Here is a 19,205-nt window from a genome sequence, read left to right on the forward strand (position 1 = left end):
ACTAATGTTATATCCTTTTATTTCAGACATGCAGTGAAGTAATGAACTGACAATAAAAACTATTCCCAGGATGCATAGCAATCTCTCCTTTTTGCATTTTATTTGACAAAGACTTACAACACCTTTATAGTGTTGTTGTTGTGAATAGTATCTTATCAGCTTCATAGGTCTGGACAGGCTCATATGTTTTGGACTGTGATAAATGAATTTCATGTTTTTTTTTTTATGTATTTAATGATGGACAAAAGCAGGATGTGTCGACCTTTCCTGTTTTTTTTTCTGTTCTAGGAACAGGTCTTATTCTTTGGACACAGTTCTAAAGTCTCAGCACATTTCAGAAATCTGGCTTTCTCAACCTTTTCCTAAAACAGGAAAGTATTTTGACTTTCTTTTTATGTAAAGCTTACACCACATTTCTTTTGTCTTCAAGGGAAATTGTTTATTAATGTGTCAGTGTTACATAGTGCAAACAGGAATAGGGTCAGGTTGCTCATACATCAGGGCTTAAGCTCTGTGTGGGTGTCTTATAGAGCACATGAGGTATAACCTCTTGAAATGACAGAAGTAGAAGAACTGGTTGATGAGTTAAATAAAGTAGCCAATGGTTAAAACAGTGTAAGAATACTGTACCTCATCCTGGTCTGATGGCTGGTCATCTAAATTTAGCCTGTGGCAGGCTCAGTTCTCAAAGTGACCAGGATTAATTGCTTCTTTTAGACACTGTATTAGTGGGTCTCAATTTGTACTTGGACTGCAATAGTAGAATTTAGGATTTAATGTGTAGCCATTCAAAACCTCCGCATAATTGTTTTCCATGTACACCAGTCAATTTGGGGCTAAACATGGATGTATATTAAGTAGCCACACAGACGTTATGCAGTTTAATAATAATTAGGCAAGTGCAGATTGGTCAGAGGCCATCCCCAGGAAGAGGATTTGCATTGCCAGGTAATGTAAAATACATTTGGCTGGTGTTTATTCTTTCTATTTGGTAGCAATGCATTAAATATTGGTAAACCATAAATGAATGCTAATATGTTGTTTTTTTTACTTTCTAATAAGCCACCAACTGTAAATGTTAATAAGTTGTTAATAGAGGGTTTACAATGATCCATCTTACTGATGAATTAAAAAGCTAAGGAGACAAAGCACATGTCATGCTGGAGGACAAATATAAGTATCACTTGGCAACCCCAAAGTTGCTCTTTTTAATGGTCTATAACTGACCTATAAAGCATGAGTAAATAATGTCCCATTGATGAAGCCAGAAAACAGAGCTTACAGACTCTAAAGACTGTCGTATTACACAATGGTACTCACATTTTAAACAATACAGTACTTTCTGCTAACTTTTCTACAAATCAGCAGAGTCAGAAATATTAGAAAAGAGTATAAAGCAGATACATTTACCAGGAAGCTGTTGGTCCTTCATGTCTGTCCCTCAGGCAGGTAACACCTGACTGTGGCTGAACATGTGAATGGAGCCTCAGGGGACTAAATCACTCGTCACAATCCTATTAACACAGTGTATTAGTGGACTGCTCATTGGGTTATTTGCTTTTTATACACAATCCATGGTTATCTGACATAGACTAAAGGGGTGGGAATGCTACATACTTATAAACACAAGAATTTAGTAATCACACCTCATCTTAGTTTTCATACTGAATAACTGGTGATAAATAATGCATGTAGGTTAATGGACATTTTTTAATTTACTATAGTAAATAAGTGTGCAAAACTGTAAGAGTCGTGTAAAATAAGAGACAGTAACACCAAACTTTACTGATATGAAAGTCTAAAAAACAATTTGGTACCTTTCTTAAATGTTTGGCACCTTACTGACTGCATGTTTTGACTGGAAGTATTTTTACACAGTAAAACCACAGTAAAAATGTAAACATGACACATATAAACAGTAGGTATAAGGTAAATACAGGGAGCTCTTTGTATTCAGTAGGAAAAAATATATATTGGAATAGAGAGAAATAAGAAAATATGAGGTAATAAAAAAGGTAATTTCATTCAATGTTATGGGTTTAAAAAACATTTCAGGTCTTTGCTGCTTCTTTAATTTTTTTGCAATTTACTTAATATAGCTGAATCACTAAAGCTGCTATAATCCACATTTTTTATTAACAACAGATCTAATTACTATGTGTGTGTGTGTGTGTGTGTGTGTGTGTGTGAAAGGAGTTGCTCATACTGATAAACCTGCAGAGAGTTATCATCCAACTCTGCAATCAGCTTTAGCATTAGCATTAGCTTTTGGTAGGAGTTGATGGAGAGCAAAACCATGACAGATCAGTCAATATTAATGAATGCACACAGAAGGATTCACATATATATATTTTGGGATTTATATGTGTACATATAAATAACTCAAAATTATTCTTCAATGTATACAAAGATACTTCTTGTTTTAAAAAATGCACTAGAAATCCACAATTATATGTATTAAGTATTTGCAAATAACTAAAATCAAGCAAACATGTACTAACAGGGCTCCAGAGTGTGACCAGTTTGGTCTAGAAATATTAGCCTACAGATGAACTAAATTCTGTTCAAGGATTGTCTACCTCCTAAAAGGGAGTTTTCCTTGCCTCTGTGGCCAAGTGCTTGCTCATGGTGGGTATTGTTGAGTCTCTCTTAATAATCACAAACAGTACGGTCTAGATCTGCTTTGTATGAAAAGTGCAATGATATAACTTTTGTGTGAATTGGCGCTTTATAAATAAAATTGAATTGAATTAAATAGGAAAACAGAAGAAAAACAATAACTATTTTTTGTGTGCGTTGAAATATAACCTATTTTTGTGGTGTGAGTCATTTATATATAAAAAACGAAATACATGTGTGAATTCTTCTGCATGCATTTAATTCAAATTAGCTTTATTGGCATGAATGTATAACAACAATATTGCCAAAGCATCATACAAACTACGTAAGAACAATCAACCCCATACATTTCATTAAACAAGTAATTAAAGCATAAAGTAATTAAAGCGTGTGTGTGTGTGTGTTAAAATAAAAATATATTAAATTTTTTAATAAAATAAATAAATAAAACAGTGAGCATTCATTAATATTGAGAGTGATCTGACTCCATCCATAATAGAGCTAAAAGTACAGTAAATATTGGACTTTCTTGACCAGAAACACGACTCAAAATGAATGCTGATGTTGCTACACACTTGCAAAATATGTAAACCTTTATATACAGTCTACGGTGAATAGTGATAACATGGCAGTGTTGTGTTTCTAGCTTGTTTCTACTGCCCTCAGGTGGCCAAAAAGGTGAGTAAAGTTGTGTTTTATCCAGGTTATTTTCTGTACGTGGAATTTGCCAGAATTTACAACCGGTTGAATTAAGACGATAACATTCCTCTTCGACAATATTGTTTTTTAAAATATATTAAAATATCACTACCATGAGGGACCGACATCACCAGCGTCTTGACATCACCTTTGAGGCAACTTGCTGTGATTGGCGTTTAACTCTAGCCTATAGGCCGGGTTTGGCTCACAATCTGCCCAATCACCGACGAAGATTTGTTGGCGGGAGAGGAAGAGGCAGGACCTTGAACTGCCTTGATGACGAATCAGCGCAGATTCTTTCACCGAAAAGCCGGAAGCACATGCTGGCGCGCTGCTATTGATGATGTTGTAGTCTGTGACATGTAGCGAGAAAACGTTGTTGATTTGTGTGTGTGTTTTTTAAACATAACGTTTGAGTGAAAAACCCAGAGAATGGCAGCAACAGTGGCTACACCTGTCACCCCCGCGGAGCAGGACCTTGACCGGTGTGGGAGTGCGGAGGAGAGCCGCGGGGCCGAGGCGGAGGAGGAGAGCAGCCAGCAGCAGACAGGCCCCGCTGCCGCCGTGACCCACAGCCGACTGTCCAAACTCCCACTGGCCCGCATAAAAGCGCTTATGAAGACCGACCCAGACGTGTCGCTCGCCAGCCAGGAATCTGTGTTCATCATCGCTAAAGCCACGGTAAGAACACGAAGGAGGTCCCGTAACTACACATGATGTTTACTTCCTATGCTTTCACAATGTGGTACGACATTCTCATCCCTGCACGTTATCAGCAGAGTTGTCCTCCAAGCATACTTTTATGTGTTGTGTGTAACCATATCAGTGTAGCTATCAAATGCAGCAGCGGTTTGTCTTATACAATGGACATATAAGGTATAATTTTTGAGCATGCAGAAATCTCAATGAAATAAATGCAAAGTTACATCGTGTAAGGAAAGACTGGAACAGAAACAAACCCACAAATGGGTCAAGGCTACTGAAATGATTTACTATAATGCATAAGAAACCTTTTTAAAGAACTTCCTTTGCTTGAGTCAAGCAAGATGTGGGAGTTTATCATTTCTAATTAATAACACTTCTAACTAAAAAGGTAAAGTTAGAACCTGAGCAGAATGTATATAGTGAGGCAAACCAGGCAAAGAGACAAATTAATTCTGTAAGGTGTTTGTTAGAATTGACAAGAAAGAAATGCACTGTGCAAAATCAGGTCCCATTTCCTTCTGGTGCATGTGGGCACAGGTCTATATCAATATAGGTGGGGAAATATTAGTTATTCCTACTGACCCTAAAAACACTTTTTCTTCCAGGAGTTGTTTGTTGAGATGATTGCCAAAGATGCCCTGGTGTACGCACAGCAAGGGAAGAGGAAAACGTTGCAAAGAAAAGACTTGGGTAAGTACTGTAAAGAAATGCCGAATGTGGTTTGCTAATGCATACAGTGGTGTGTGGGCTTAAAAATGGGTTTACTGTGTTATTGAGCGAGACACTTAACCCCTAGTTGCTCCAGAGGCGTGTGACCTCTGACATGTATAGCAAATGTAATTCTCTATGGATAAAAGCGTCAGCTAAACGAATAAATGTAAGGAGTATGGTTTTTACAGAACATATAACATTTCTTAACACCACTGGCTGAGATAAAAAAAAAAAAAAAACTAAACAAAGCAAGTCTCTGCCAACATTCGAACAAACATTACTGTTTTGCACATGCATTCATAAGAGAAGTATTCAGTGCTTTTACAAAACACAAAACGTTGTTTAACGCCACTCTCTCCTACAGAGTGGAAGCGTCACTGGCAGTGATGCAGTTTCTATAGGCTAAGTTTCACATTGCTGTGCTGCTTTAGCAGATGCTTCAATAAATTAGATGTAGAATTGTTTGCAGTTAAAAGCTTTTTGGTGGTCGCACAGAGTTTAAGATGGACGACAACATTCTTTGCATCTCTTTGCATCTCTGAGTGTAACACAGCTAGGCCTAATGGCAATACTTACAGCTGTGGAAAGAACGCCTCTCTCCATCGTGCTTCATTCTTCCGTTAGCTTTTTGGCTAGCAGCTGACTTGAACAACATAAGGTCCGATGCCGCTGACCTGCAGCGCAGTTGTGCATGTTTTATTAATATGCAAGAAACCCCACAAACAAACAGATCCGGCGCTGAAATGGCAGTTTATTTTTGATTTATTTTATTTCAACAAGAATTTACAAACAATGCGAAATCTACGTTGATTGCAATGGTTGACTACAGTCTTCTGATCGGCTACCAAAGCGGTTTTACCCCCTGCCTGCATCCAGTAGTGTTTGTATACAAGAAACCCATCTATAGCACAGCTGTATAGACACCTAACCAGTTTTTACCTTTATGTCTCTCATCTCCTGTCTTTTGCCTCTACAGACAACGCAATAGAGGCCATAGATGAATTTGCATTTCTTGAAGGTAAGCCTTGTTGGGAGATTTTAAAAAAATCATCAAGTCTTATGCCTGCTTATATGATTCAAGTTACATTCACCAATACCAGCTTGAAGAAATCGCCCACATTTGTAAAATTAGCCAAAGACTTAACATACGGCATACTCATGTAAATGTGTGCACGTGTCTTTATCGACCACATTCACTGGCGGTGATGCTTTGTTGACTTTTTTAATACCAGTAACATTTGTACTAATTCTTCTTTATGTCCTCTGTAGGCACGCTTGATTAAATGCTGCTTCACGAGATGAGAACATTAAATATCTGCAAACAACCAAGAAACCTTCTGTTACAGGGACACAATTTGTTGTAAAAACCTTTTGTGATAATTTTCTAAGTCAGTCTCTCAAATTGGATATTTATAAATGCTTTTCTACAATGTGCCATTAAGATTTTTCATCCTTGACTTTGAAGACATCATAGGTAATTTGTAAACTTTTTTGTAAATATTTGTGAAATACTGGTGTAAAATTAAATAAATGTAAGTTTTAAACAACTTCTCTGTCAGAATGAAACAGTTCATCTTCATCAGTTCGTCACACCCTTAATTACTTGTAAATCTGGGACTTGCAAAACAAATATTAAGTCTGTGAGCATCAAAATAGTAATACGTAGTTTATAAGAACTTGACATTTTCCACATTTAAGTACAAAGATATGTACTTTTACATTGAAAAAAATAATGGAAAAAGTAATTCAGACCAGGAATCAGAAGTCAGTGCTGGTGAGTTTTTGCACATTCACATTAGACCATGTATACTTTTTAGTATTTTACAGAAATATGTTTTGTGTTTATACACCTTTTAGTTTTAATGCTACACAGAAACTGCTTCAAAAACAAGAGTTAGTCAATTACACCCACATGATTAAGGCTACAGAAATAAATATATATAAATACATGTTTGTTTTTAGCACTTTTGGAGTTTTTGTTTTGCACTTGACATTTTCTCATTTATCCACAAGGTTCCCTGACGCCTTTGTGGTTGAAATGTTGGACACATTGAGCAATTTTCTCATCTCGACTAAAAAATGTCCAGATGACATCTGTCTTTGTTTTGTTTTTTTTTACTTTTGCCTTGTGGTCAGTACCAACAGCATGTCCTGTCCTTTTCTATTGCCATTTTAAATGCTTCTGCTCACCCAAACTTTCAGAATATATCATTTGGGTTTTTATGTAAGTGGGAGCCAGATAGAATTTTTTTTTTAGATGACATGAAAAGCATGTAGAGTGTATCAAACTTCCTCAGGAAAGACCATCACACAGCTCGTTGGACTGATGAGCTTCTTTACTTATGCTCCCATTAACCATCATCGAGGGTTGATGATGAATTAAATCCCCCCCCCAAAAAACAACTAGCAGCAATGGTAACCCGAGACAAGAAATGGACGTCGGCTCAAACATCTTCCAAATTGAAAAAAAACAAAAAAGCAGGCGAGATATCTCTAGATGAGATGAAGCAACACTCAGCATCAGGACACAACATTGTTCTACATTACTTCATTGTAAAGCTCGCTCCCGTCTTCCTGTACAGCTCGGGTATCATTTTTAACATTTTGTATCAATGTGCGCCAAGACCTCTGTCCAAGGTGCTGATGCTGTGACCTCCAGGGATGTAGGAGCTATCCAAGGTTCTGCCCTTGTTGATATGTTTAAGGGAAAGCTTAATGTTACAAAAATGAATGGTTGTAATCTTAATTTACTAGATTTGCTGAAGTAAACTGATTTTATTGTAGGAAACTTGGCAGTAAATTCTGCTCTTTCTGCTCGTACTAAATTGAATTTGATGTCTTATATGTCAGTCGGACCAAAGCATGTGTAAGAAAGGGAAAATATGCACTGTCCCATATTCATAGTTGTTCAATAAACACTGTGTGCCCTGTTTAATTTTGTATAGTTTAAGACCATTTAGATTACTTTGCATTCTTGAAAGGTGGGGCCCTGAAGGGGTTAACGGTCCTGTTTGCAGACACTCTGGAGTAGTGCCCCACCATTACCAATTTTTGAGGTCAGTATTGTTCTAATATAGTTTGTATAAAGAGCCCTTACATTTGGTTATTATATGGCTATTATCTTTTATATGTACTGACTGGGACATTATACAATTGGAGTATACAATATAACATAAGTTAAGTGCTCACTGCTGGAAAAACTATGTAATGTATGCATTACTTGTTGGTAATCAGCTAACATATCGGCCTGGCCGATAACTGTTGTGCTCTATTTTGGTTCAAAGAAAAAAATTTGCACTAAAATGGTTTCCGTATTTGACATCATAGTGTATTATTGGTATATATTATATCACTTTTTTCATTTTTACTAACAATAAATTAGTTTGAACAGTGCACAAAAATCATTTCATGCGCATTTGTTTTCTTGTGTTTAATTTTGGACATGCCTACAGTACAATACAAGGCAGTGGTAAAACTGTAAAGGTTAAATTTCTTGCTCAACACGGTTGTTTGACACTGAGAAAATCACATGGAGCTTCGGGTTTGCATTAGGAATGTATCTGATTTGTTAAACACATCCAAAGTGTTCAGTTTCACAGTCTAGGCACAGTCAAGACCCCTTGAGTTTTTGCAGAGGGGATTTTCAAAATAAATGCTGGAGTGTGTTTAAACTGGTTTTCTGGGTTTAGTGTTTCAAGGAGTAATGAAACAGAGCTGTGAGAAGCACAGATGTTTGGTTCCAGAAAAGCACCAGTCAACTCCCTGCAGAGGAATGCCTGACTGGCACAGGGGAACATGGAGTACTCTTTTCTCATAAAATATAATCATGTCGAAGGATTGGACATCATTTTATTTCCACAGTCAATAAAGACATTCCATTAAGGAAATCTCATGTGAAAAGAAAATGTAGAGCCTCCCCTTGCCCAGAGCAGGACATGAACAATGAATCTGGGACTAGCTGTTCCTCCTTTACATTGATGGAAAAATGGCATGCTGAGAGAATAACTGTTTTACTGTTTAGTCATTTCAAATAAACTAGTAAAACTAATACTGATTAGAGTCTAATTATTTTACCTTTAGATAAAATGCGGCCAGATCTTTCTTGGTGAATATACTGCTTTTCATTTTAAGATTCTTGAAGTTAAAGGAATAGGGGAAAGCAGGGTGATATGAGCCTGTGGGGAAGTTGAGCCACCACTTGTTTCTCTGCAACCATAGACAAAATTGGTTATATGAATACACATTTTTGAAGAGTTAATCATTTTACTCACCCTTTGATGAAGAGAGGCCCATGGAATAAGTGATAAGCACATTTAATTACAAATAGATTTGAAAAACCCTTATGTGTTGGTGCTTTAGGAAGTTACAATACGAGGCTATACTGTTGGTGATGTTACCCTTAAACCACTGTATGACACAATTTTGTTAAAATGGCAGTGATGGGGTAATATGAGCCAAAAGACCTGGGGAAGGTTGAGCCAGATATTTTTATGCATCACCGAAATGATGTGACATTATACATTTTAGACCAGAAACCATCATGGCATGCTTCTATAAATGGAAAACAGACAGGATTCAACTCCTGGGTAGTCCATACATCAGGTGGCACGGGACATGAAGATAAACAGGATGACTTTAAAACAATACACTGAAATGAAACAACTTGGAGACATAGCTGCAATGTTTCACTACAAATGTTGGGAACTGGCATTTGAGTTTGCATGATAAAATACCATTGATGTTGCCGACCCCCATGTGGTTCAACTTATCCTCTCCCTTGGCTCAATTTACCCCTCAAATGGGGCAAGTTGAGCCAAGAGTCCACTTTTTTTTGGAAAGCCATATTTTGAAAACAGTTTATTTTAGATCTAAGTTGATTAATCCCAAGGACGCACCACATCCTAAAATATATTACTGCCATGTCCTCAGTTTAAAGACACATCAAGTAAAGACTAGCTCAACTCACCCTGCTCTCCCTTAATTTAGCATTTTCAGAAATGCACTTATTTGCTTTCTTGCTGAGACTACATCTACACTACTACGATTTTGTTTTAAAATGTGGTATGGATCTCAGTCCACACCAGCATTTTAGCTGCATTTCAGAATTGTTCTCCGTCTATTAATAAAACGACTAAAAACGCACATCAAGTTGTTAGGCTTTACTGGAGGATTCAAAGGTGGACACAAGTTAGATGTCAAACACAGGATCAGATTTATTATAGATGGTGCAGGGAAAGAAGCAAAAGGTTTGGGACGAAGCGGGGATCTCCAGGCAGTGCTGGGGTCTCGGGCTCTGGTGATACTGAGGTGGACAAAGAAACAGGTCGTTAGGCAGAGCTAACAAAGAGTGGAAGCTGAACCAGGGTATTTGACTGCAGGTGGTGATTACTGGATGAGCCGCAGGTGTGAGACTCTGCCGGTGGAGAGGAGCCAGGGTCGGACACGCCCACGAACACACATACACACACAGCACATGACAAACGAGACAGACAGAGACAGCAGGGGAGGGAAGCACAGGGAGAACACTAGGAAATACACTACGGGAGCCTCCTGGCAACCCTAACAGGCCTGTCGAGGTAAGTCCGGTGGAACTCCCTAATCAGGTTAGCGTCCAGGATGAATGAATGGGGGGACCCATTGCCGCTCCTCAGGACCATAGCCCTCCCAATCAACCAGGTACTGCAGTCCTCTGCGACGTCACCGAACGTCCAGTAGGCGCCGGACAGAGTAGGCAGGGTGGTCATCGATGACCCGGGTGGGAGGAGGTGGTCTGGAAGGAGGGCACAAAGGACTGGAGACCACTGGTTAAAACTGGGAGACATTGAAAGTTGGGTGAATCTTCATAGAACGGGGCAGCTGGAGTCTAACAGCAGAGGGGTTAAGTATTCGTTCGATGACATAGGGGCCGATATACCGGGGTGACAGTTTCTTGGAATCCACTCGCAAGGGAATGTTTCTGGTAGATAACCAAACTTGCTGACCTGGTCTATACTCGGGGGCCGGAATCCTATGTCGGCCAGATCTTGTGGCATTGGCGGAGATGGTGCTGGAGCGACGGCACCGTGAGGTCTCTCTCCTGAGCAGGGAACAGGGGCAGTTGGTAGCTCAGGGGGGCTTGAACGGCGACACGCCAGTAGCAGAGCTGGTGAGGGAGTTGTGGGTGTATTCGACCCAAGCCAAGTGGGAGCTCCACAAGCTGGGGTTCTGGGCAGCGACACAGCGGAGGGCCGCTTTCAGATCTTGGTATGCCCTCTCCGCTTGCCCGTTAGTCTGGGGATGGAAACCTGAAGAGAGGCTAACGGAGGCACCAAGAGACTGGCAGAACTCGCTCCAAACCTTAGAGACGAATTGCGGACCTCTGTCGAAAACGATGTCCTGGGGTATACCATGAAGGCGGAATACGTGCTGGACAAGGAGGTCAGCGGTCTCACGGGCTGTGGGCAACTTAGGCAGAGCAATGAAATGGACAGCCATGGAGAAACGATCAACTATGGTGAGTACAGTGTCATTACCTTGGGACGGGGGCAGGCCGGTGATGAAGTCCTGGGCTATGTGAGACCAGGGCCGGCCGGGCACAGGTAAGGGATGGACCTCACCGAAAGGGGGGCGATGTGATGTCTTTCCCCGAGTGCAGACCATGCAGGCTGACACGTACTCCTGTGTGTCAGCCTCCATGGAGGGACACCAGAAGCTCTTTTTAAGCAGGGACAGGGTTCTCCGGTATCCAGGGTGACAAGCGAAACGTGAACTATAGACCCACTGCAGAACCTGCGAGCGGACAGGGTCAGGAACAAAAAAACGGTTAGGGGGGCCGTTACCTTAGGTCTGGATGGGTTCTTTGGGCCTCCCGTATGATGGATTAAATTTCCCAGGTAACGGCTACCACACAACCAGGAGGAAGGATGGTTTCCGGGTCCGGAGGGTCTGCAGGTGGTGTATCCTGGAGAGGGCGTCAGGTTTCACATTCCTAGAGCCCAGTGTGTAGGTTAGCGTGAAGTTGAATCTGCCAAAAAACAAAGCCCAACGTGCCTGGTGGGAGTTTAGTCTCTTAGCCGTCTGTATGTAAGCAAGGTTCTTATGATCAGTCCAAACTATGAAGGGTTGCTTGGTTCCCTTGAGCCAATGCCGTCATTCTTCTAATGCTAGCTTAACTGCTAAGAGTTCTCTGTTTCCCACATCATAATTTCTCTCAGCCGGGTTTAGCTGACGTGAGAAAAAGGTGCAGGGGTGCATCTTCTGATCAGGGCCTGAACACTGGGATATTACAGCCCCAACCCCGCTGTCAGAAGCATCTACCTCCACGATGAATTGTTTGGAGGGGTCTGGGTGGACTAGGATTGGAGCAGTCGTGAACAGGGATTTTAATTTTTCAAACGCTGTTTGGGCTTCAGGGGACCAGAAAAAAACAGAAGTTGAGGTTAGCTCGGTTAATGAGGCTAATTTTACTGTAATCTCTGATGAACCTACAGTAGAAATTTGCGAACCCCAAAAACTGCTGTAGTTGCTTACGTGAGGTTGGAACAGGCCACTCCTCCACTGCCTTGATTTTCCCCGGGTCTGCCTGCATCTGCCCTCGTCCAATGATGTAGCCCAGGAAGCTTAAACGTAAAGTCTGTTTTCCAGGAGCCGTTGGAGTACCTGGCAAACGTGGGAGATGTGCTCAGTGGGACCCCTGGAAAAAATCAATATAGTAGATAGTAGATATACAAAGATGAAGCGGTTCAGAAAATCACAGAGCACATCATTTACCAGGTTTTGGAAGACTGCGGGTGCATTGGTTAGCCCAAAAGGCATTACCTGGTATTCAAAATGCCCTAGCGGAGTGTTGAAGGCAGTCTTCCATTCGTCCCCTTCCTTAATACGCACCAGGTGATAAGTGTTTCGAAGGTCCAGCTTGGAGAATATGGTTGCCTGCTGCAAGGGTTTGAGAGCTGAGGTGATTAATGGCAGAGGGTACTTGTTCTTGACCTTGATGTTGTTGAGGCCGCGGTAGTCGAGACAGGGGCGGAGAGATTTATCTTTCTTTTCTACAAAAAAGAAAACGGCCTCAACGGGGGAGGAGGAGTGGCAAATTAAACCTGCTTTCAGGGAGTCTCTTATATAGACTTCTATGGCCTCTCTTTTAGGACGTGATAGATTGTAAAGTCTGCTGGATGGGAGTGGGGCATCAGGAAGCAATTTAATCTCACATTCATAGGGTCTGTGAGGCGGGAGTGACAATGATAAGTCTTTGCTGATGACTTTTTAGGTCATGAAATTCACTGGGAACATTTGACAGGTCTGGAGGCTCGGAGTTGGATGGGGAGTCAGCGTCCTCTGCAGGTGGCAGAGCGGATTGCAGACAGGCGGACAGGCAGTGAGGACTCCAACTCACGATTCTGTGAGCAGCCCAATCTATATGGGGGTTGTGAAGTTTTAACCAGGGGTAACCTAAAATGATTGGAGTCTGCAGCGCAGAGATTAATTTGAAAGAGATGTATTCACTGTGGTTACCGGACAGAACTAGCTTGAGGGGCTCAGTGGACTGGGTGACACGGGCTAAGATATGATCATCCAAGGCCCGGGCTGTACAGGGCTCGGTGACAGGCTCTAAGGCGAAACCAGACTGAATGGCTAGATTTCTATCAATGAAGTGTCCCTCAGCGCCCGAATCGATCAGGGCCTGGAGGGGCAGAGTGAGCTGAGGAGTGTACAAGGTGGGAGGCACTCACCCGAACTTAGCTGGCGGAGACGTTTCTCAGGGGTCAGGCGGGATCGGCCCAGCTGCATGGGCTCAGGGTCGGAACTGGAAGTAGGACTGGGCACTGGAGCTGAAAATTCGGGGGAGATGGCAGTGAAAGGGCATCGAGGCTGGAAAAAGGAAGGTGACAGATTAGATCGTTCCCTGCATCGTTTGCGCAGGCGGTTGTCTAGCCGAATGGAAGGGAAATCAGAGAATTCTGGCTAGTAGGGTTGTCACGTGAAGCTAGTTCATCCTTTATTCTTTCAAATGAGACAGAGAAAGCAGGGGAGGGAAGCACAGGGAGAACACTAGAAAATAGGAGGCGGCAAGGCCTAATCATAACACAAGTGGCCATTTACGTACACAAGGCATGCACATGCCGATGTAAACATGAAGCCGATTGTCTACTCGGCAGTTGCAGAAGATTTAGCGAAAAAAAGAAAGTACTAGGCTAATACAGATGAAGAACCACACCAGAGATTTCTTTGCATGGACCGACAACGAGGTCGAACTGTTACTGAAAGTAACATGGGAGTACAAGCGATTTTGGTGTCGGAAACAGACTGTGAAAAGAAAAATTATGTTACGAGCCCCACCAAAGCTCGTTAGGGAGTAATGCAAAAACATAAGTTTATTGAAATAAACACAAAATAAGTTCAAAATTTAACTCAAACAAAACAACAAATCCGATGGGCTGGCCAAAACAAACAAAAGAAAAGGAAGCCCTCCAGACCAGCCCACAAAGGGCCGTAGGATCTGGAGGCTTCCCCTCTACCCTAAACCAATCCCTAACTAAACAAACAGAAATAAAGCCGCAAAAACTAAACTAACAGTCCCATCAGAAATATAAGAAAAGAACATTAATCAAAGAAATACAAATTAGTCGCAGTCTCAGAGGTGTGCTGCTGCCATGGCTCGAAGGTGGACCAGAGACAAAACCAAGTGCCCCAAGCCCCTCTTATCTGTTTCTCCCCTCGTCACCCAGACCCAGAACACCTGAGGGGAAAAAAACACGTGAGTCACCATCATCTAGAATTGCACACCATGACCAGCAGGAGGGAGAGAATGCAACAGGGAGAATGTAACACCCCCACCCTAAGTTACTGAATGGGGCATTCTGAAAGAAAGAACCACCAAAACAAACCCAAGAATACTCCTTCAGAATACACCGTTCAGAACAATTTTGCTTACAGTCGTGACAATCAGCCAGAACATCATCCCTGCCATGAATGTGTCCGACTTCCACACTGAAGGCCTGCAACCGCTAACTCCAACTCATTAATCGTCTGTTCGTAGTCCGCATCCCCTGCAGAAAAAGCAGTATAAACCACCACAGGGACAACAGATGAGCCAACATAAACATCAACGTCTTGACCTGTGCCAAGGCCCCCTTTCCAATGGTCGGGTACCACTTCTGACAACAATCACCAGACTCACACGCTGTGCTTTGTCAAACTTTGTCAAACTTTGTCAAAACCTTTACAACGTCTGGAGTTGAGATCTTACACAAAGGGAATACTTCTGGGAATCGTGTGGACGCACACATCACAATCAACAAAAAATTAAATATAAAGATAGCAGGAACAATCTGGGTTATAGCACTACAGTCATCTGCAGCAGAGGCACGTGATGGCATCCATTTATGCATCAGCAAACCATCACTCACAAAATAAACAAAAACAAAAACTTTCTCTCCAGCTATTACATCTTCAAACAAAGGAGACAAAGTAACATCATCTTTCTGCGCAACACTCACTGTTCACGAGATAGAGATAAAACCTCAGCCTCAGAAAACGTCTCTGCACTTGTGGCGTTACTGTCAGCAACCACTGGAGAAAATGAGTTACCATTATCTGGATCACAAAGAAAACTGTCACTCAAATCAGTTCCCTCCTCATCCTGTTTACACATAGATAGGGAAACAGCACATGCAGTAAAAACCTTGGGAAACTTCTGCGCAAGCTCATCAGGAATCTGCCTAACAGGAATCAGCGTCACTTCAGGTTTAACCAACACCTTTCCACCAGCCAAGTCATTCCCCATCAAAAAGGCCCTTTTATCGGGAAATCAGGACACACCTCTACAGACACTTCTCCTGACACAAGGTCAGACTCCACACAAACCCTATGCATAGGCACATCAATATCTTCCATACAAAAACCTAACACGGGAACATCAGAACCCACAGCAGACTCATTACTGAATGGCAAAACTTCTTCCAGAATAAGAGACTGGGAGGCAGCAGTGTCCCGCAAAATCTTTACCAGCACCTTAAGTTTATTACCAGGCAACGAGACAACACCATCCATAACAAATGGAGCAAATACAGTCAGGTCAGTATACATGTCCTTAAACAACACCGATTCATTTAAGTTTTTGTCAAGTTTGTGTACTAAAGCTACAGGTTCATCATCTTGCTTTTTCAACACAGGACAGCCTGCCACAATATGTCCTCTTTTTTTTTTTTTACAATAGAAACACATGATGTCTTTTACCTTCAAATCATCCTCATCAGCCTCAACATCAAGCTCCGAGGGACCAGTATTTCTGCCACCCTCAGAGACCTCACTATGCCAATCCTTCCCAGTAGAAGTCAGGTTCTCAAAAGGCTTACCAACATTACAAAAGGACGATCCACAAAAACATTCTTGTGTGTAAGCACATATTCGTCAACTAAGACAGCAGCCTTAAAAACATCACAAACCTTATGTTCATTTAAGTAAGTTGAAACACTCTCTGGAAGACTGTTTTTAAAATCCTCCATTAATATTAACTGTCTAAGCTGTGCAAAATCACCAACCTCATTAGCTGTACACCAGCGATCAAAAAGAGTCTCCTTCAAATTCAACATACGTCTGATGGCCAAACTTGTCGCAAAGTGAATACGGCGACACGCACAGTACAAACTATTTTAATAAAAATACCAAAACTAAATCACTGTCAATAGATTTGTGCTTTTGCTTTGCATGACTTATAAGGCCCAATCAGGAAGCCAGATGTGAGTGTCTGCATTATCGTTTTCAAACTTCTCCGTTTTAGGTCTTCAGATTCGCCTTTTTAGTCTGGACTGGAGGTGCAAATGTAGCTAAAGTTCTGCCTTTTAACATGAAAACGTGGTAGTGTGGATGTACAGTATAGCCTGACAGATAAGATTATCAATATCACTCTCATGTCTGTATGCTAAATATGAAGCTAAAGCCAATGGGTGATTAGCTTAGCTTAGCATAAAAATAGGTAGAAACAGCTAGCACTATCCAAAGGTTAAACAAGACGAAGAGTCTACAGCCATGCTAGCAGCTCTGTGAAACTGTACTGAGGTACAGCAGTGGCATGGTGAGAGGAAAAATAATTTAATCAATAAAGTCATTAACACACTGTTTGGGTACCATTGATATCTGTATCAAATTTCATGGCTACAGATCCAACAATTGTCGAGACTTTTAACTAATAACCAAACATGTCAACAGACATACTGCATCTCTTCTTTGTCATCCATAAATCTGCCTATAAGCCATATAAAAACTACAGGGAGTTACCAGGTAGAACTTTTCCTTTAAATGGGAGCACAAATTTACTGAGAACGTCATATAAATGATAACCAGATGATCTTAATGAATGAATGTAAAAATGTGCAGGTTGCATTTAGAACTGCATTCCATATAGTTTGTTGTCTGTTTCATACACCTCCCTGTTTGCCTCATTTCAAAGATTAGTTGAAGAATTGCCCCCTGGATTTTATCCCTTGAAAATCCCTTTCAGGTACAGTAAGATCTCTTAGGCTGCATGTTCAGCACAGTGAACTGAGCCCTCCAACATCTCCAAAAGGCCATATCCCAGTACATCTCAGCCTCTCCACCCCCTCAAAGAGGACGACATTAACCCGTCAGTCCCACTATTCACTGCTATTGCCATTCATATATTTTTCATTTTGAGTCTGTACACCTTGACAGTAGATATTTTAATCGCTGCAAAGATATGCAGAAAATGTATCTGGCTCACAAGCAGACCTGTAGTCATGTGGAAGGTATGTTTTTGCAGCTGACATTCCAACCTGATTTCTTGGGTCAATTTCTTGAACAGTTAAACCCACCGCCAACACACACACACACACACACACACACACACACACACACACACACACACACACACACACACACACACACACACACACACATATATACACATTTTTACCCTGACCTCACCCCTCAGTGCACAGACTGCATATTTTCACATCCATGCAGGGTTCAGATATGTATACCCATAAGTGACATATTGTTGCCTTATTGTCTGAATATTTCTTAGTTCTTGTAACAAGTGTTTCATGAGCCAAAGGATAATTTCTTCAATGTTAAGAGCTGTCTAACCACAGGAACTCAGGCAGGCCCATATTTATCTACCCTTACAAAATGTGTTCATTACATGTTCCACAATTCATGGTTCCATTATTGCCCTGCCAATGTACTTAACATTTGTCTACTTGTCTTTTTTCCAGAGTACGGTATGTCCAAAGCATTTAGGCTAATGGAGTGTGATGTATTGTCTTAATTTGTAAGCATCATTTATGCATTTTTAACACTGGGAACACTTTTATAGCAGTTTTCCCCTCATAAGTTCTACAAGATTATTTAATGGAACTGGCACAGTGGTCAGCTATTAGCGATGTATTGCATTCCTGTGTCATTTTTGTTTGGTGATGTGTCTTGGTTCTCCTCACAGATAACTGGCCAACATAAATAACATGGCTCCGTGTCTGAAGCAAATCTACAATGGAAAATGATAACAGAAGCCTTTTCAGCTATCTAAACCATGAACTATAAATGTCAAACTTTGGTGTCAATCCAACAGGAATAACTTGAGGGAAGATACATGGTTGATTTCTACACCATCCAACCCCAGCATCAGTAGATCAGAATCAAATGCAGCTGCAAGACATGTTACATTTTTAATGACTTCAACGATGCAGTCTTATATTTACCAAATAGTTGTCATTCTGGGAAGACGTACAGGAACTTTATAACCAAAGAGGAAATAAAATGCTGTTGAACAAACTGCTAATGTGTCCCTAAAGCTATAACAAAATCACCCCAGGTACATACCAAACAAGAGATTTTGATTTTTCTGGGGTGACCTGGTGGCCTGTGGGTTAAGGTGCCGACCACGAACCGCAATGTTCCCGGTTCATGTCAGGCCCGGTACCCTTGTTGTATGTCATTCTCCATCTATGTTCCTCCTAATTTCCTGTCCCTCCAGTGTTCTTCTAATATTTTCAAAAAGACCCTCAGTTCAACAAAATCACCTCAAAACATATTTTCCCCTCGTACCCATTTCATAGTGATAGTAAAAAAAATTATGGAGAACTGCTGATGGCAATCAGTACCCATTGTTTTTGGCTTTGGCGCTGAGTTTTATTAATGCTACTTTTAATGTTTTGGACACCACAAACGATGTTCCATTTGTGAATATCTCAAAATCTCATCAAGTACAAAAAGTACATTATCTGAATGGGTAGTTTATACCAGCCATAAATTTGGGGGATTTGGGTGACAAGACATGGGATTAAGCAGTACTCTAAGCAAAAGTCAACACAATCAAAGACACTGAAATGTTTCCTGGCCACAGTAATACTATAATAGTATATAGTCATGGCTAATTATAACCATAGAATGAATACTACACCTTTGCACTGGAATATTGGACCACTCATCTTTTGCGCATCTTTTTCTCCAGGACTTTGAGATTTGATGGGTTT

The 19,205-nt window shown here is 41.1% G+C and overlaps 1 protein-coding gene across 1 annotated transcript; it reads left to right on the forward strand.

Annotated features, from left to right (window-relative positions):
• Positions 1-3,623: 3,623 nt before the first annotated feature.
• pole4 (polymerase (DNA-directed), epsilon 4, accessory subunit) lies at positions 3,624-6,300 on the forward strand. The gene is made up of 4 exons (XM_038715959.1): positions 3,624-3,999; positions 4,629-4,713; positions 5,711-5,752; positions 6,004-6,300. Exons 1-4 carry the CDS (start codon positions 3,751-3,753, stop codon positions 6,015-6,017), a joined length of 390 nt encoding a protein of 129 aa, XP_038571887.1. The 5' UTR covers positions 3,624-3,750; the 3' UTR covers positions 6,018-6,300.
• Positions 6,301-19,205: the final 12,905 nt, after the last annotated feature.

This window comes from Micropterus salmoides, unplaced genomic scaffold (genome assembly GCF_014851395.1).
Source record: "Micropterus salmoides isolate LMB-PRFRI ecotype aquatic unplaced genomic scaffold, ASM1485139v1 Ms_hic_scaffold_13, whole genome shotgun sequence".
Lineage (NCBI taxonomy): Eukaryota > Metazoa > Chordata > Actinopteri > Centrarchiformes > Centrarchidae > Micropterus > Micropterus salmoides.